The sequence below is a fragment of the Phoenix dactylifera genome, chromosome 12 (assembly GCF_051530095.1).
Source record: "Phoenix dactylifera cultivar Ajwa chromosome 12, Ajwa_hap1_PhDact_Kaust_v1.1, whole genome shotgun sequence".
Classification (NCBI taxonomy): Eukaryota; Viridiplantae; Streptophyta; class Magnoliopsida; order Arecales; family Arecaceae; genus Phoenix; species Phoenix dactylifera.
The window spans coordinates 9,689,803-9,709,314 of NC_143201.1; the positions used below are offsets into that span (position 1 = coordinate 9,689,803).

Here is a 19,512-nt window from a genome sequence, read left to right on the forward strand (position 1 = left end):
TTATGCAAAAAAAAAAATAAAATTAAAATTAAAATTAAAATTAAAAAAAAAATAAAAAAAAGGAGTTCAAATTTTTAACTCAAACTCCAATCTTTTTGGCTGTACAAACTAGAAATTGCTTTGACAATAGCTTTGAGTTAAGGAATATGATAGCAGTTTTAGTTTGAGTTTTCGTTCCACCTATCTTCTGCTAACATGATAGAAGACGATTTAGCACCCACACGTAAGCACATGAATAGTGGGGTATGTATACTTGCAACTAATATGAATACTTTTAATCTTCGGGATAATTTAAAGTTATATGTGTGATGAACACCCTAATCCAAAAAAAAGAAAAAAAAGAAAAAAAAGATAAAATAAAATAAAATAATGAGTTTATTTTAAGTCTTCTCGCTGAGTAACCGGGTCTCTTGCTTGGCAAGCAGCGAGTGTTCGCGTAAAAAGGTGAGGATGATTGAGATTAAACTCTGAGTGACTAATTTGGCCTTGAAGCCTAGTTAACTTGAGTTATTAAGCCTATTAGGGTGTCTCTACACCTAGTGCCCTGAGCCATCTGGATCGGAAGTCATTGGCTTAACACTCGCTACATGGGTTAGCCAGAAAGCTTAATAAGGCTATATATTGCACAAGTCATTCTTCCTAGCATTCAGTCTGATAAAATAAAATAAAAAAATAAAATAAATAAATAAATAAATAAATCTGGGGTGTTCATTACCATTTAACTCTAGAAAGTCTTGAAAATTAGAGTGATCATGTTGGAAGTAAGTAAAAGCCACTCATTTATATGATACTATCTTGCACCTCACTACATTCTTGACTTGTTAGCAGATAGATGAGGAGTAATGGAACTTGAGTTAGAGTCTGCTTAAATATGATAGCAACAAATCTCTAATGTCCTTGCAATTCTAGTTTCATACAGTAATACTTGTCCAAATGTTGAGTTAAACATTAGAAATCCCAGACTAATGAAGTTTGTGGGTAACTTCACTGCAAACCCTCACGAGACAACACTCGTCCACTAGGGTAACCTAGGGGTTTAAAGGCTTGTTGCACATGCTAAGTGTAATCGTAATGCTCTACGAAAGTGAGTATCTATCTTAGTTCATGTATATATAATAATACTTTTGCACTCTCATTTCTGCACTAAATTGCTAGAGACTAGCAATAAGCTGGTTGGGGATTCAACGCCCAAATCCCAGCACACTGTCCGCATCTCCGGTGATCCCGCAATGTCCTAGCTTCATTCCATGGCAGCCTCCGTGTCCGGACATCCCGCAACCAGCCGGGAAATGAGCGATCGCCTCCTCCCAGTAAAACTCCTTCCATTTTCGCATCATGCGCGGCATTCAACCTTCAGTCCGTGATCACGACGCCCTCCTCCCCCATCCGCCCGCGATCAGCGTCAAGCTCCGTCGAGTCAAGCATCCCAGTTCCTCCCAGCATCACGCGACCGTGAATGGTGTCCTCCCGAGATCCCGCGGCCAGCCCTTCATCCGAATCAAAAGTCTCAGTCCCTCTCCCGTGATCCAAGCCTCCCACGGCCGCTTCTTCCACGAGCTCCGGTGATCCCACCTCACAGATCGCGTCCAAACCCCGGATCACGCCATCAGCTCCCGATCCAGCCTCCTCCGCCTTTGCTTCCACCATGGTGCAGCCGAGATCCCGCACACGACCGTCGACAGCGCCCTCCTCCTCTCCCGGGATCCAAGAGAGGACGGGAGGAGAGGAGGAAAGGAGGAGGGTGGGGAGCTCGGGGGGTGGTGCTCGTTTGGGCCAAAGAACAGGGGAGAAGAGGGTGGTCGGCTGATCCAGGAAAGAAGATGAAGAAGCTCTGTTTTTGAAAAAAAAAACAAAGCACGTTGTTTTGTTTTTTATTTTTTTTAGTTCTTCTTTTTCTATTTAGTTTTATTTTAATTAAGAGCAATGTTTTATTTTTAGTTTTATTTTAATTAAGAGCAATGTTTTTCTTTAGTTTGAGTTTATGAGAGCAATATATTTTTTTTTAGTTTAATTGAAAGTTTTAATTGAGAAGTTATGTTTTGAGTTTCAGAACATGTTGTTCTTATTTTTAGTTTTATTTTAGGTTTTTCTTTGAGTTTTAATTTTTGAGAGTTTATTTAGGTAGAAAGTTATATTTATTCTGCAATTTTAATTTCTGTTCTGCAATACATTAAATTTTCTTTCATGCAATTTATATTCCAGTCTCCAATTTTTCTAGCACTTTTTTTATCCATTTTCTGCCAAAGCTTTTCTTTGATTAGTTCAATATATAAATGCATTTCGACTTTAAATACCTGTCTTTTTGTCAATTTCAAGTAGAAAACATTCTCTGGTAGCCTAGAGAATCATTCAAACATCATCGAAATAATATTTTTCTTCTATCATTCAAGAATCGATTTTGAATCCGAGTGATCGTTTTAATTTTTATGCAACTCCAATCGCCTCCCTATGGATCGACCTCTTACAACCACTATTCTTCGAGTAGGAAAGGTAAGAGTAGAAATTAAATTTAACTTTTGTTCGTCGGTTCTAACAACGATCTGTCTAGCATATTTTTAGGTAGACAGGAATCGGACGAACAGGTACTGAGCATGACCAAAGCAAAAGTCACTTAGATGTCTATCCACTCGTCAGTGACTTATTTGATGCTATAGTTGTATGACTAGTACTTAGACCTACGATGTCTCAGCTAATCACGGTGAAATTGCCGTAGTTTGACGAGCATATAAATATAGGCCCTAAGGGTCCTTGTGATGCAGATTGGCTATAGTAGTTCACCGTCGGATTAGGATTGCATTTAGATGGGATCTATCGATCTTGATAGATTAGGAGTGATCTTATATGATTTATGAGACTAAGTTTGAAAGACCTTGGCCAGAGCAGTTTTGTAAAAAGAGTTTTTCAAACTCAAACTTGAGTCAAATAAATTTGACATATGACAGACAATAGGATTTGACGAGTTATTCATAACCTCCATTATGTCGGGATCCACGATAGAGATACTGTATCATACGCTAATTGTATCTAGAGGTTCATCCATTCCGTTCTGCTGGATTGCTATTATATGCTGTTAGGTATCGCTAGTGAATTGTGAGACCGAAGGCATTCACTTGATGATCAGTGAACTCTGAAGAGAAGAGTTGAAATTATTTCAACCCAATGAAAGAAGTTTTCAATGATATTTTGATGGAGATCACAATATATCTCACTACTAGACAGAATAGTACCTATGGGGTCACACACATTAGAGGTTTTGATCGTTCCGACGGTTGGATTGTGATTTAGAATCGCAATAGATCTTGATTGTCAAGTTGATTGACAATTGGTTTAACCCACCAAGAGTTAGCGAGTTAAAGAAGAAGGATTTACAATTAGATTGCAATTTGATTGATTCAATTGGGCTTAATCAATTAGAACTTGTTATTAGATAAGGAACTTAATTCATGAAGACCAATTTGGATCCTAATTGGATTAAGATTCACATGAATCAATATGGGGACACATTGGGTCCTACTTAGATTATGATTCAATTAATCAAGAGGGACCAAATGTTTCCTAATTGGATTAGAAAATTTAAGCATGAAAGAAAGGGAGTATTCCTTCCTTCATGCGGGCCATAGCAAGGGAGAAAACAAGGAGGGGCATCCTTCTCGTCACACGCCTAAAGGAAGGAGGGGGCGTCCCCCTCCTTTCCTTCATTGGTTCCACACACCACATGGAGGGGCATCCTTCCCTCCTCTTTCTCCTCTTCCCTCGGATTGCCACACGGCTCAAGGAGAGCCCTTGATCCTCTCCAATTCCTTTTAAGTAAGGGGTGTGAAAGAATTAAGTAAGGGGTGTGTAAGAATTAAGTAAGGGGTGTGGTAGAATTTGGAGGGATGAATCAAGGAGTGATTTCTCATTGAAATTATTCCTTGTTTAGATGGGCAAGAGATGCCTATAAAAGGAGGGGTGGCGTGAGGGCTTAGAAGCATTGGATGTGCATCAATTTTAGCCACCCACCCTCTTCCTCCTTCTCCTTTCAGGCGTGAGCAAGAGAAGAAGCAACGTCTTCGTCCTTCTTCTTCCTCTCAAATCAATCAAGGAGTTGATTGAAAGAGAGAGAAAATCAGCCATCAAAGCGATCTCTACAAGGGAGCTAGCACCCCAGTGAGATCAAAGAGCTTGGAATGATCTACCTCGTGTGGATACCTGTAGAGACCAGAAGATTGTGCGGCTTCAAGTGAACCAAATTTAACGATCATCAGATAACGGTGAAGTTCTACCCGCTTAAAGGTAAAGATAGGATCTTTACAATCCTTTACAATTCTAAATTGTAGTAGATATGAAATTAATTTAGTCTTTAATTTTAATCTTTCCTTAGATTTCATAATTTTCTGAGTTAGAGAACTCAAGAATTTTTTTGAAATCTACATTCCCTAGGACGTTCATGAGATGAACGACCTCGCGCGTGCCTTTTCACTGCGCTCGTTGCAACGCATGCAAGGGTAACCCGACAGGTAAAATATCAAGTGATTAGATATTAGATAAGCGCCTTCCTTGCATGGGATGGGTAGGATGTGAACCCTGACAAGGCCAAGCAGGTGATCGAAGATTTTGACTCGGATGGCGATGGGCTAATGGACTATCATGACTTTGTTAGGCTAATGGAGAGGGACAATGATAGAGGGGATGAGGATATGAGGAAGGCATTTGAGATGTTTGAGTTGGAGAAGGGGTCAGGGTGCATTACACCTAAGGGAGTGCAGGGGGTGCTGAGTCCTTCAGGGGACGTGAGGTCTAGTGAGGAGCATTACTAGGCTTATAATCAAACTGATTAAATTTTCTCAAGATTTTCTCAATATAATGTGTTTGAGATAAATTTATTTTACCATCATGTCAAATTATTTTAATACCTAAAATTACAAAAATCTAAACAAATCATGGAAGAAAACAATACTAGTATTGGTAATTCTCATAATAATGAAAATAATAAAACTAAAGTATGAGTCAACGAGTCATTTGGGTCAGGTTGGGGTCAAGTATTTGTCAAATCCAACCCATAACGTGCAAGCTTGGGATGGGATCAAGCTAGGTTAGGTTTGCAGTTTCAGTCAAGCATTTAGCTAATTTTTTATAGCTACAATATAATAACTAATAGTTATACAAAATATCACTAAAAAATTATATAAAACTAAAAATAGCCAACACAAAGTTAATTTTTTTAATCAAAAACTTTTATATTCATTGATGTAATTGATCATTATTAAGTTTACATACTATGGTTTTTAAAATATCTACATGTATGTGCCTATATAGTTGGGGATATTATAAATAAAATTCTATCAAAACAATTAATGAAATATATAAATTTAAATATAATCAAGTGAAAAATAGGTGAGAGAAGATTTAAGATTGAGAAAGAGGAATTAATGTAAATGTTAGGTCATTTAATGATTATGGAAAGATATTTAGGACTCGTTTGGCTCACGGAAAGAGTCTTTCGTCACTAAATTATTTTTTTTTGGAAAATTGATATCTAGGTATATAATGCCTAAAAAAGTTATTTTTACATGTTTGGTTGATCATAGCAAAACGATATATTTTGGAGTTGCTTATTATATTTGGTTGAGCATCTACTTTTTAGAAAAAGTTATGTAAAATATCTATTATATCTTTAATAAAGAAAAAAATATTATCCATTTGATCTAAAAGCTTAATGACGCATTTGTAAAAAAAAATTACACTATTTTTCAGCTCATAGAAAAGTAACTTTCCGATATCCTACGTGGTTTTTTTTATATAATATGAAAATCTTATTCTCATGAAAAAACTATATTCTCTTTCTTTTAAATTTCAATAAAAAATGAGGCATTTTTTTAATTTTTCTTTAACTATATTTTCGTCGTGATTGAAACAAGCCCTTGGAGTGAAAGATGAGGTCTATATACCACTGAGGTGGTAGCCCAGTGGAAGCGTGGCCTTACTTTCAACCAAGTAGTTCTGAGTTCGAAATGTACGGGCGTCGATTAAATTGTGGAGACCGGATGCTCCCTGCTCGGACACGGGGTCTAGAAGGGCATACCGCTCTACTGGTAGCTTTGGTGGTGCCAGGTGTGACGTACTCCACGTGGTATTCGTGCTGGAGCCCAGAGGGGTAACCGAGCCGAGCCCATGGGTGGGGATGATATGAGTAAAACTGGCCGGGGTGCCCAACACACGGTAATTTCTGCCCGCATCGAACATTCTCCTGGTGGGGTGGGAGCCCAGTAGGGGCTGCTACATGGAGGTGGGCTTGTCCCTTTCTCCCCTCCTTCCCCTTTTTTCTAAGCAAAAAAAAAAAATAAGGTCTATATGATTTGGGTTCTTGATTGGGTCGGATCAAGTTTGGGTCTAAGTTTGGCCATTTTTTGTTTATCAAAATTAGACCCAGTGATATACATGCGAGGCAGGTTGAAAATATAAGATATTTCTACCCAAAAGAAATATATAAGATATTGATCTGATCGAAGATTTAAATCTGGTATAATTTTTGAATCTGATCCAATACATGAATGTTCAAATATCGATCGAATTTAGTTGGATGGGGACCGGATCGGATGATGGGTTAATCCGACCCTTTTGCTGCCCTAAATACAATTGGTTGCTTTCCTTGTTTCACAGGTACAGGGGAAACGAACGGGACCACCTCAGTCAGCGACAGTCCCGCAAAAGTCCCGCCTGAGTCTCGCATGAGAGGCGGCGTCAATCGGATAACGGAATCTCCCATGGCTTCGGTGGCGCCGCCGGAACCCTTGTTGAAGGTAGCCGATCTCCCCGGACGCGGCCGGGCACTCGTCGCCACCCGCCCCATTAAACCCGGCGAGGTCCTCCTCTCCGACTCCCCCCTCCTTCTCTACCCTGCTACCCTCCCCTCCGCCGCCGTCTTCCCCTTTTGCTCCCGCTGCTTCCGTTCCTTCCGCTCCGTCGCGACCTCCTCCTCCGTCTCCACCGGAGGAGGCCCCCTACCGTGCCCCTCCTGTGCCTCCCTCTCTCTCTTCTGCTCCCGCCGCTGTCTCTCCCTCGCCGTGACCTCTTCCCATTCCTCCTGGCTCTGCCGCGCCCTCCTCCACCTTCCCTCCCTCCCCGTCGACCTCCACGCCCCCGCCCTCTTCCTCCTTGCCGCCTACAACCTCGCCGCCTCCTCCCCGTCCGACTTTCTCCGCCTCCTCTCTCTGGAGGGCGCCCTCCCAGACGCCCCCGAGGCCGCCGCCCTCCACCCCTTCGTCGCCTCCCTCCTTCCCCGGCCCCTCCCCTCCGGCTTCTCGCCGGAGCTCACCGCCGCGCTCCTCGCCAAGGATAAAAGTAACGCCTTTGGCCTGATGGAGCCGTTCCGGGAGGAGGACGCCGGGGAGAGGAGGGTGAGGGCTTATGGGATCTACCCTAATGCCTCCTTCTTCAACCATGACTGCCTTCCGAATGCTTGCAGGTTCGATTATGTCGATGGTGATGGGGATCGGAACACTGACATTGTGGTGAGAGCTATCCATGACATCCCAGAGGGGAGGGAGGTGTGCTTGAGTTATTTCCCTGTTAATTGGAGCTACGCTGAGAGGCAGAGGAGGCTGACAGAGGACTATGGGTTCCAGTGCGAGTGTGATAGGTGTCAGGTGGAGAAGAATTGGAAGGATGATGAGGAAGTGGAGAGCATGGAAGAGGAGGAGGAGGAGGGAGGTGAAGGGATGGAGACTTTGGAGGAAGAGAATAATGAAGGAGGAGATGGGGATGGGGATTTTCCTCATGCCTATTTCTTTGTAAGGTATCTGTGTGATAGGGAGAACTGTGGAGGAACATTGGCCCCTCAGCCACCATCGCCTCATGGTACACTGTCGAATGTAATGGAGTGCAATGTCTGTGGCCAGTTGAGGATGGAAGATAACATCAATGAAGATGTTGCTGAAGATGGTGATGGTAGTATGATCGATGAATGAACTTGATTGCCAGTTTTTGCAGGTACGCAACTTCTCTCTTTCCTTCTGTATGTAAGTGCCTTGACCTCAGTCCTTGATTATTTCTCACTTTTCCACTTTTTGGAATCAATTTTAGTATCAATCTCCAAATGCATACTATCTATGAGTGGACTTTTTTTTTTTCCTTTATACTGTTCATTAACTTTTCATGGAATTACTTTAAATGTACCTAGTCCAATTTTTTGTAACAATTTAGTGACCTTATTCCTATATTTCAAATTATTGTCAATTAATTAAATGATTATACTGCATTAGGAAATTCAGATTTCCTTATGAATAAGATGATGAGGTAATGAGAAGTGATATAGTGATAATAAATAAAAATAGTGATATAGTTGAATGTTCAGTCCTGTCACAAAAGAAATGTTTTGCAAGTGTTTTGAGAGAACTAAAAGTCAACAAACTCTATATTCTTATAAAAGATTCTTTGAGATGAAAACTGAAGTAATTTTTTATGCCCATAAATGCATCATTCATGGCTGCCCTACTTTTATAGTGTGTTCATCATGGTTGCCTTTAGTAGGAGGCCCTCCTAATTCCAATAGATGAGCAAAGCTTAAATGCATCACTATGTAGCATCTATATCATGCTTCTAGCTTATATTTCAGTCATATAATATGCTGGGCTCAAGGATGTATATGACAGCTTGGAGATGTGTCCTCCACTGATATGGCATTAACCTTGGGCTTAAATTAACATGAATTGTTGTAACTGGGCATAGACTATAATATATGGAGACATTGTTTGAAATCTTGGAAAATTTGTTTTCTATTATCTTCGTAACGAAAATTTGTGCATGGAATTGGGCAATTAAAAGGTTTCAAATACCGGTATTGTGTCTCCTACCAGTTTTTGCTGGAACAGTACATTACTAGTCCTGACACATGGTATGGGATTGCATTCCATACTGATACGTATTATACCGGTCTAGAAACCTGCCGGAACTATACAATGCCATTTGTACCACCCAATTCTGTTGGTATTTGAAACCTTGGGTAGTTATATAACTATGGTATTGCCCGTAGGATTAATGTAGTTATCTATCAGAAGTTGATATGCAGATGTAATGCTGATACATTAAAAAAGAGGGCCATCAAAGGGCACTCCTAAATTGTGAACATGAGCACACGGAGATCTCCAAACCATAAATATAGCTCATGTGGTTGCATGGGCTTAATGATGCACCATCGCTTGATGAGTTGGTTCAGCAAATACTTGTGTTACAAATTTGCTTAGTGGTTATTTAGAAGGAACCAGTTACATGAGAGTACAGTGGTGGTGTCCTAAAGTTGCCTTAAGTACTAGTGTATAGAGAAAGCATGATGGGTCCTATCTGGTGAATCAGTCCAAAAAAAAGATATTGTTACCAAGAAAAGTCAGAGTGGGATTTTGATATTCTTAGTATCAACTACTGTGTTTCATGGACATTTCAGTTGGAGATGGAATACGAGGACGTATTTAGGACTAGCGGCCTATTCATGCTATAAGAACTAGAATAAAACATAACTTTTGTTTTTTTGACAAGCTTCTGTGCCTTTCAGTGGAAAAATTCATATTCACGAAACTTCAGATAGGTGGGAAGAGTGTTGTTAACAATTACTAGCTAGCATCGAGGTGCCCTCCTTTCTGAGAAAGGCATATGAGCATCTGGAGTTGATTTATTGTATGTTTATATGCTTAAGGACATGTTGAAAGATATTGGATAATGCACTATGAGTTTGATGAACTGAAAGTAAGTTTGTACTGTACAAACCTAATTCTATGTAGATATGATATAAAAAAGCATTGAAGCAACTGACTAGAACTTGATGATGTATCAATGAAAGACAACATGCCATGTCAATACACCTTGAGGATTAGTTTTAGTTTCTTACAAATAGTGTTAGGCATTAGTTTGTAACCAGATTTTACCAAACTTTAGCATTGTCATGGTCAAAATTAAAGAGTTATGGGTCTGCAATATGCCATGAGATATTCCATAGAGATAAATAATTTTTTAGGGTATTTAGGCAAAGCAAATTAGAAGTCTCTTTGTTTTAATGGTACAAAAATATAAGCGGTATGAGACAATTTATTTTAAACGTTGGAATTATAAGCAATTTTTATATAGTTTAAGGGGCCTTGGAATCATATGTATTTTTGTTTATAGATATTTAGAAATTATAGATCATATTTAATGATTTAGATTTTTATTTTGAATCCCCTTTTTTATTTTTGAAAATGAAAACATTGGGAAATTAAGCAACTTTTATATAGTTTAAGGTATAAATCATATATATGCAATTAATATGCATACATGTGCACACATAATACATACATTAACTCATACAAACACACGCACCCACCTCATTTATATACAAATGTATGTATGTAGACATGATATGTACATGTATGCATGTATAGATATATATGTGTGTATGGATACACAACTCTACATGTATATATGTATATATATCTGTGCGCGCGTATGCGTATATGTGCATGTGTATATGTGTGTGTTGTTTGTATGTTTCTGTGTATATATGTGCATATCTATATACATATGTACATACATGTACACATACATATGCTATATGTATGTATGCATATGTATAAATGCATGCATGTATTTATGTATGTATTTAAGTATATAAATTCTAGACATGCCTCGCTTCTTGCCTTGATGAAGGGTTGCCATGTGATATTCATTTAGGCCAATTATTTTGCCATTGCTAAGTGGAACAAGTTTGTGATGGCCACCCATTTTGAGCTTGTGAAAAGTGCTCTTTGTTCGATTATTTCACTCCAAGAAATATGTGTTCCTATAGGTTCTACTTGACTAGGTCATAGCATGCTTAGTTTAGCGGTTCTTCATGATAAGATAATATAAAAAAAGGCAAGATTACAATATGACATAGTGTATGATTTATCCAAGTTAAATAATGAATACAAAGGGAAAAATGATATGCACTAGATTGGATTCGGTTAAGGAGATAGGTTATGATCTCACCCCTCCTGCCTAAAATTTTGAAACCCCTTAATCATTCAGGAATGTTGAAACAATGCGTTAAATGCACAAGAAGAATGCAAGTCTAAGTTAATTGAAATTACAACTAAAAAGAGAAAAAAAAGAAAAGAGAGAAGGTGAGATAGAGAAAACGAAGCTTGAACCTGGTGAAGGATGTCTAAAGTTTGCAAAAGTAATACTCCATTTATGAATGGAGGAAAAGAGTGGGTTCTAGGGAGAAAAGTTGGGTCAATAGTATATACTGGATCATGGATGAGTGTCCCTAGGTTAGGCGTGGACATGTGAAAGTGGAACATTTAAGAAGAAGAATAGAAAGATTTTAGAAAATATGAAATATAAGAGCTCAGACAAAAGGAGGAAAATGGAAGATAATGATGGAAGAGCAGTCTAGAAAGGAAGGTTTAAGTTATCTTGTTTTGGGGCTGAAAAGGAAAAATTTTCAATCGGATGCATGTGCTAATATGTGTCCAACTATTTGGACACATAAAATCTATGCATGAAGCTGTATCATCTTTAATAGCGACATGTTAAAAATCAAAAAAATAAACCGCATGCGTCTTTTCAGTCAGAAGCATAAACACCATACATCTGATAAATAAGAATTTTGAATTTCAAAATTGGGCACATGGACAAAATCCTTTTTGCCTAATCAGACACATAGAAAATGCATCAATAAAGAGAACCTTGGATTTTGAAGAAATACAAAAAAATAGAGCACATTGAGAGCAAAATCTGATAGCTTAAAAAAATTCTCTGTGGTCATAGAAGGATGGAAAGCATGTTGTGCTCTTATGACACCTAGGTAGCCCTATAGAATGCTCCAAAGTGGGTTGTCTCCAACTAAACACCCTGCTTCCCTCCTTGACTGCATGCTGCGAAATGGAGGGCCAATCAAAAAAGAAGATAATACTTGCAAATGGTGTTCATTTGCAAAGGCATTTCTAATATCCAATTCTGATGGACTTTTATGGAATTACTCAACATAAATAATGGGAGAAGAGTATTATTGAAAAAAATAACTTTGGTGCAAGTCAGTTTTCTCTCATGTTTGGTCCCCTGGCTGTGGAATTTCAGCTGTTAAGGGAGCTTGCTTGAATTTAGCTTGGGATCACAAGTGTCTGCCAATTGAAGTTATTGACTAGCAACCGCCAAACAGGGACAGTTCTTACAAAACTTTGAAATCTAGACTTGTCAAAGCTCTTTGAGAATGAATACTTTGAAATTAAAGCATGTTTTAAAAGGAATGCCATGTTTGATTCTTGAAACATAAGCATTAAATGAAGAATTTAAGTTCTTCATGACCTCCTATATGCTTATGCATGTAGTTTTCAACAATCAGACCTATATGCATATGCATGTAGTTTTCAACAATCAGAGCCTAAAGACGGAAAGAACCAAAACAGGAAAAAGGCTTATCAATGCTTATTCCTGAGCAATGTTTAATCAAGAGTCTAGTGGAGTCTGTCATCTTATTAGTGCTTTTTTGTGGGCATTGTCCAGTCAAGAGTCTAGTAGAGTCTATCATCTGGAAACTTGTGTACTCATTGATGGCCATGCACTATGCATTACCTTGTAGGATTTTGCTCATATCTTATGCTTACGTGCATTTGCTACTTCTATGAGACTGTCAAAAGGCCCTAGAAAAGTATATTTCATGTTTTCTTTATTTCTTGTTCAATGTGCTTATTTACTCTTTTATTCCTCTTTTTTTTTTTTGTATCAAATGCATCATTTGTTTGTGTGTGATTAATCCAGCATGTCTATGTCTGGTTTATGTGCCTGATTTGTTGGATCAAAATCCTCTTGGTTTTACTGACTTTGGCGATTTTCTCATATAAAAATGGTCTCCCTTACCGTCAATGCATATAAGCCTTCCCCTCCTCCTTGTTCATGTCTACCCTCAGAAATTCTTGAGATGGCATTATCATATGTGATCAGAAACAGTTTTGGTGAGGTGCCACTTGCATTATTGTAGCAAAAAGGTCATTATGAGAAAAGGACATTATTCCCAGTTACAACTGCTGGAAACTAATAGATTATGCAAGGTGCAAGGCGTCCAATGGAAAATCATGTTGATTTTAGGAAATTATATGTCAATTGGGTTCTCTCGCCATCTTAGTTTTCTCTTTTCTTTCTTGTGACCCTTGGGCTCATGCGCGATGTTCATTCTTTGCTTCTCTCTCCATTTTAGGTCATGGCTTCTCAGCTTTGCAAAGTGGATGAGAGATTTTAAGAATTCTCCAGGATCTCTGGGGGATCCCCACATCAGGATATTAGTGCCAGTGACATCACATTGCCTCTTTTAATCCTTTGTAACTATGTTGACTGGACTTTGATTGCAGCAATCTGTGAGATATGGAACCTAGTGATTCTTAAGCCTGTAGAGATGGTTCTCAAGGAAGTGGGTTGTTTTCTTGAGATCACTCTCTCCCAAGGAAAAGGCTGTGATGTTGCATAGGAAGGTCGGGTTGTCACTAATTGATCAATCTGTTACCTTGACCATGTCTTATGAAGGCTTACCTAGAGTTGCTGACATGAGGATCTGATTAAGAATAATAAGCTCAACTTGGAGTCTCTAGCACATGTGCTCGAGTTGGGTGAGGATTGATTGGGCAAATCTGCAATCAACATCTTCTAATATGGAAATGAAACAGGATATTATACATACATACGTACTTTCATGCATACATATTATAGGTATATGCATGTAATATATGTATATATATGTATGTATGGATGTTTATGTTTGCATGTGTGTACACTCCAAGCAATGGTTCTACAAAATAAATGATTTTTGGTTTGTAGGTAGTTTAGATGTGGCATATCATATTCATTTGTTAGATCTTCTTTTTGGAAGGCTCCATCTTCATATTTCACCTACGCAAATCTAGCTTCAAATCCTATCGACCTTATCATAGTCCTCTCTCTCTCTCTTATATATTTGTATGTGTGTGTATTTACATACATGCATATATATTATGTATGTGTCTATGTGTGTGAACTGGAAAAATTGACCTACCCAACTACTTTTTGTCATCTGTATAAAACAGCAATACGGATTCTAGAAAATATGGAGGAAGCGTTTGATTGTGGAATAAATTTTAGAAGCTTGTGCTGTTAGTTAGCGGGATAGGCCTATTCAATGCAATAGGGGTGTTTTGGTGTTTGGTTGGAGGAATAGGTGTAGGTAATAAGTGGACAGAATAAGGTGCATTTCTTGTACATTGAATTACGAGATGTTGCTGATTTTATCACAAAGATGAAATTTCCCTTCTACTTGCTTTATGTATTTATAGAGTGGATAAAGGCAAAATGGTAATTGGAGGGAATAGGGGCAAGCCTATTCCACGGTATAAGTCTATACCATCAGAATGGTGGATAGAGTATACCATGCGAGCCCACTTATACCCCCACATGATATAAGACCTTATTTCTGGGCCTTTTTTTGGTGTTTGGCAAAGATATCCTTTCTTGTACTTATTTCACATCCAAATAGGCCCGAAGAGCATCTTTTTGGTACTTATTCCTTGTTAGCTCGGTTAAAATTGTGGAGGGGATAGCTTTTTTGATTAAATGGGAACAAATGCCTGAATAAATATATTTTTTTTGTTAACATGTTTCACTGAATGTTATTCAGGAACAAAAGCAAACTTTATGGTTCTCATATTTTCTTCTTTATGCATAACCTTTTTGCTCTAAAATTATAAGACCACCATGACCTGGACCCTAGCATTAAACTACCTCTGGTACCTCTTTCCTCATCGCAAGTGACATCCTAAGGCCCTTTTTGGTACCATTGTAGTTTTTGTATGTTAGCTTTTCAAACTAAAACATGAAACTTGAGATAAAATATTTGTTTGGTAGGGGAGTTTTCATTTTTGTTTGCTTAAAAAAAATTAATATGGCTTAGAAAAAAGTGAAAGCTTGAAATAAGTGGCTTTCTAATTTTTTTGAAAAGAGAAACAAGTTCTATTTTATCTCTAATATTACTGCCGCAACCACCATTGTTCTCACCATTTTTACTGCCACCATCGTCATCGTCATATTTGCCATAGTAATCATCGTCGCCACCTTCGCCACCCCCATCATTGCTGCAACTATGGCATCTTTGCTGCCACCACCATCACCACTAATATTGCTGCAATGCTAACACCATCATGATGCCATTGCCATCGCTACCACCTTTACTACTATTGCCGCTATTGCCACCATTATCAGCGTCATTGCCAATGCAATCATTTAAAAAAGTTTATGTTTTTAATAGGGGTGGAAATTTACTGTCTCATTGGGGTACTCAACTCGACCTGAATCGGGTGCATTTTACTCGACCCACAGTGGATCCAGGTAGTATGAATAATGGTAAAATCCATCTCGAACCTATCTTGGATATGCATAACTCTTTACAAATCACCTTCCTGAGGTAAAAAAAAAAAATGATTTGCATGTAAACAAATAGATTTTGTAACTTTACCTGACTCGATATGTCCAACCCATCCCTTCCCCCTCCCCCCTCATCGCCCTGAGGCAAGTATAGAGCAGGTAAGGGTAATGGACCACCTGACCTATACTCAGCCCATTGCCATCCCTAGTTTTTAAAATAAACGGCTATACCTTTGTATTGTTAGATAGGCTAGCATGTATTTTCCATTTGCCAGGTTTGCAATCTTAGTATTGGACCTCGTACTTGTACCATCTTGGTACAATATTGGTATGCTAGTATGGGGGTTGGTTCGGCATATTGACACTCAGTATACCTCTTGTTCTACTTATAGTTTGGTACTCTGCGCCAATATGCACTCGTATATACCAATGTTACATACTGTTGCCCAGCGATGCAACCCAAAAGGGTGGTGAATTAGGTTTTCAAAAATTTTATAATTATGTGCAATGGAAAAACAACCTTTAAAGTGTAAGTGAGGTGAACTACGACAAGTATGTGCAGATATAAACTTTAAAGAATGAATGCAGCAGATGAAAAGATTACAAACACAATAAATACCAAGTTTTATAGTGGTTCGGTGTCAAACTCAGCATCTGCATACACTTCCCAAGATACCCCTTATGAGAATTTCACTATAATTTATTTCAAGAGCTCGATTGTTTTTCACGGGCTCATAATCAAATGCAATTGATTTTCTCTAGAAATCAATTGAAATCAACCAAAACCAACCCAATCGCAGCCTTCCCTAGGCTTGGTTACCCTTTACAATCTAATTACAAGTTTAGATAATCTTTCCCCCAAGTTTCAAGCCTTTTGAAACTTGTTACACACAAAAATAGAAAATACAATCAATAAAATAGTAAGTACAGAGCTCCTTAATGAGCAAAGTGAAAAGCCGTTGAAGCACGAGCTGAATGCAGTAGAAGCCCTTCTTTAAAGCTTGGTTGCCTCACTTTGAATGCTCAATTAACTGCTCTCAAGAGTATCCGGATGTATGCTTGGGGCCCTCTCTTGAATATCACTTAATAGCACTTAATATTTTCTTTCTTCTATCCTCCGATTTGTTTTGAATGCATGTATACCTCAAGGAATTGTTGGAAAAGAGATGACGAAAAGAGTCATTGGAGGGGTGATTTTCCATTCTGCACTCGCATGAAAACTAGCCGCTTGAGCTGTCAAATGTAGAGCGGTCGACTCGTAAAAGTCTTGGGTCGACTCAAGAAATGGCTGTTTTTCACTGCATTTTGTCTTTCGCTCGAGATCATTCTAAGGTCGACTCATGATCGGTAGGGGTTAGCTCTTGTGCTGCTTGGGTCGACTTGTAGAAGACCAGTTTTTCACTGCGTTTTGTTTCACCCTGAGACTGTTGCTAGGGTCGACTCATGGAAACATGCTAATCCTCTTCAGCATGCTTGGGTCAACTTCTGAAACCGTCCAAAGATTTGGCTTAATGCCTAAGCCTGTGGTCATTTAATGATCGGCTCCACTTATCTTGGCGTCAACTCCTCTACTCCAGAACTTTAACAAAACTTGTAAATTTTTCTCCAACTTGGGCAAATTGAGTTAATTACTTCTCCAACCAATCAAGTTTTTTAGGGATTGTTTTTGCCTCCTACATCCAACCTTAAGTATTCCAAAAGCACACGATTAGTAGGCTTATAATCAAAAATATTTTGTATTCATCAAAATCAAACCTTTGGGTCAACAGATACCATGTTCCTTAGTGATGTTACTCTTGTCATTTGCATATATTCAAAATAAAGAAAAAAAACAATTGACTATACAAAACATGTTTATGTTTTTAAAAATTAGGGAGCAGGAAAATATAGTTTCAGTTTTTAGGTTAAAAACAAAAATAGAAAAATGACAGTCATGTCAAATGCAACCTAAATGTTTTCTTTTAAGCTTATATTGCTTTGTCACCACCATTTAGGTTTGAACCTGAGACCTCTCACTCAGACGGAGAGAGGTGTCAACCAATCGAGCTTAGGCAACCTAAATGTTTTGTTGGTGAATATGTGGCAATAAGGGTTTGTGTTACCAATGGGAAATATCTATTATCTATGTCATGCACTTTGGCCTCATAATAGGGTCCTTTTTGCAAATTCTAGTTTTGCAGGCAAGAGAATGGGAATACGCCAGTTGGTTTTTGTTTTAACCTTGTAGAACTGCCTCCAACTTTGGTTGCTAGATAATCTATCTTCTTTTTGTAGTATAGTATCATCAGTTTTGTCTCTTCTTTTAGTATAGTATCTATTATTTATTATCTATGTCATGCAATTTGGCCTCATAATAGGGTCCTTTTAGCAAATTCTAGTTTTGCAGGCAAGAGAATGGGAATACGCCAGATGGTTTTTGTTTTAACCTTGTAGAACTTCTCCAACTTGGTTGCTAGATGATATATCTTCTTTTAGTAGTATAGTATCATCGGTAATAGTTTCTCTTCATCCCATTTGTGAGCCAATGCTGAAATCTTATAATAATTTCCACTTCATTAATTTCCACATGCATGGCTTTTCATGGTTCCAACTCAATAATTATTCAAAAAACAATTTTAAATTATGAACTAGAGCAATTTGCTTGAAATCCTTAAGGCTTTTCTCCCCATAATCTCATATGGTTAATAGTTCCATAGCCTGGACACTTTCAGTTTGTTAATGATCATATACCATTTTTTCCCAAAAAAATTGAAGTTCGTTTTCGGTTGCATCGACAGTTTAGCCTCCCTTTTTTTGTTGATTGGTTACTAAATCACTGTTAGGCAAGATTGCTGATATTGAAGTTCTCACTTACTGATATTGAAGCTCTCACTTACCTCAGTACTCAATATGCTAATTTTAGCCACAGAATTTGTGCTACTCTTTTTTATGTGCTGACATTTTCTTGAATGTTTGTTCTTTGAGCTCAGGGCAAGCTCATAAATGCTGCAGGAGGTAGAATAGCTGATCTTTTAGATCTTCCATTTGAGATTCGAGTAGCAGCACTGTTAGTAGGGTTTGGAGGGACCCAGGGCAGAGTTACAAATTCCAGTCCTGTGACAGCAAGCATTTGGGATTCTGGAAGACTGAGATGCAAAGCTTCTTCAGGTTTGCAAATATTGTTGTATTGAAGGCTTGGGATGAGGTCGCCATGGCACCTCGTTTGGAAGTTTCTCACAACGTTTTGGGTTCTCTTGAGTGCATCATCAAAAGTATGAGCATTGTGTTTTGATGTACTGGCTCTAGATCCGACATCATAGTTATACTGCAGTCATATAATACAGAGTCAAAAACCACTACAGCTGTTTTACCTCATTGTGTGTGATGTTTCTTGTTCTTCTCTGATGAGAAGTATTCAGGTGATGGCCATAATACCATCTGGTTTGGGGTCTTTAGCGTTTATTTCATCTTTAGGAATTCTCAGACCGTCCTGGCTGGCCACAATTCACCGTCAACAGTGCACCACAGAAACAATCCGAGATCAGGTTGGGAGGCCCCAATGCATGATGAATAGGATCCACATGAACTAGAACTCTGATTGGTGTAGTGCCCCGCTGATGTGGTGCACCTGGTGTATAGTATAATTTCTCATCTACATGGAAGACACGAAGCCATGTCATCTTTTACAATCGCGATTTCAGAATAAAATAATTAGTTACACTGTTTGTCCCAGGTCCGCTTATGATTATTACCCAACTATTGCATGCAAAGCTGTAGATCCAACCTTGTTTGCGGGACTCGGACTTCCAAATTCTATATGTAGAGATTTGTGTGAAGCCTTCCACCTCTTTTTGGAATGACTGCTGAATCAGGAACCTCGAATCCAGTCCATCCCCAGCCTCTTTGATAACTCTCTCCACCCTGTTGACTCGGTGGCTAACTTACTAGATCGCGGTAACTGATACTTTCTCTCGACCTTTCGGCAAAGCAACATCACTAAGGTCACCAGACTTTCTGCACCACTCCACAGTGTAAGCCTAACTCAGTCGGATGACAATGTGCTGTGTAGGTCCAAAGTACAATTCCACTGTGAATAGTGCTTGCAAGTTCCCGGTAGATGATGGATGCCGATCAAATTCGTTTGAGGTGCTCTGGAAG

The 19,512-nt window shown here is 38.7% G+C and overlaps 1 protein-coding gene across 1 annotated transcript; it reads left to right on the top strand.

Moving 5' to 3' along the window:
- The first annotated feature begins 6,633 nt into the window (after positions 1-6,633).
- ASHR2 (ASH1-related protein 2) lies at positions 6,634-18,729 on the top strand. The gene is made up of 2 exons (XM_008777858.4): positions 6,634-7,971; positions 18,345-18,729. Exon 1 carries the CDS (start codon positions 6,711-6,713, stop codon positions 7,947-7,949), a length of 1,239 nt encoding a protein of 412 aa, XP_008776080.2. The 5' UTR covers positions 6,634-6,710; the 3' UTR covers positions 7,950-7,971; positions 18,345-18,729.
- The last annotated feature ends 783 nt before the right edge of the window (positions 18,730-19,512 follow it).

Excerpts from the sequence above, each read along its gene's own strand:
- ASHR2 (XM_008777858.4), top strand. The coding sequence starts at position 6,711 with ATGAGAGGCGGCGTCAATCGGATAACGGAATCTCCCATGGCTTCGGTG.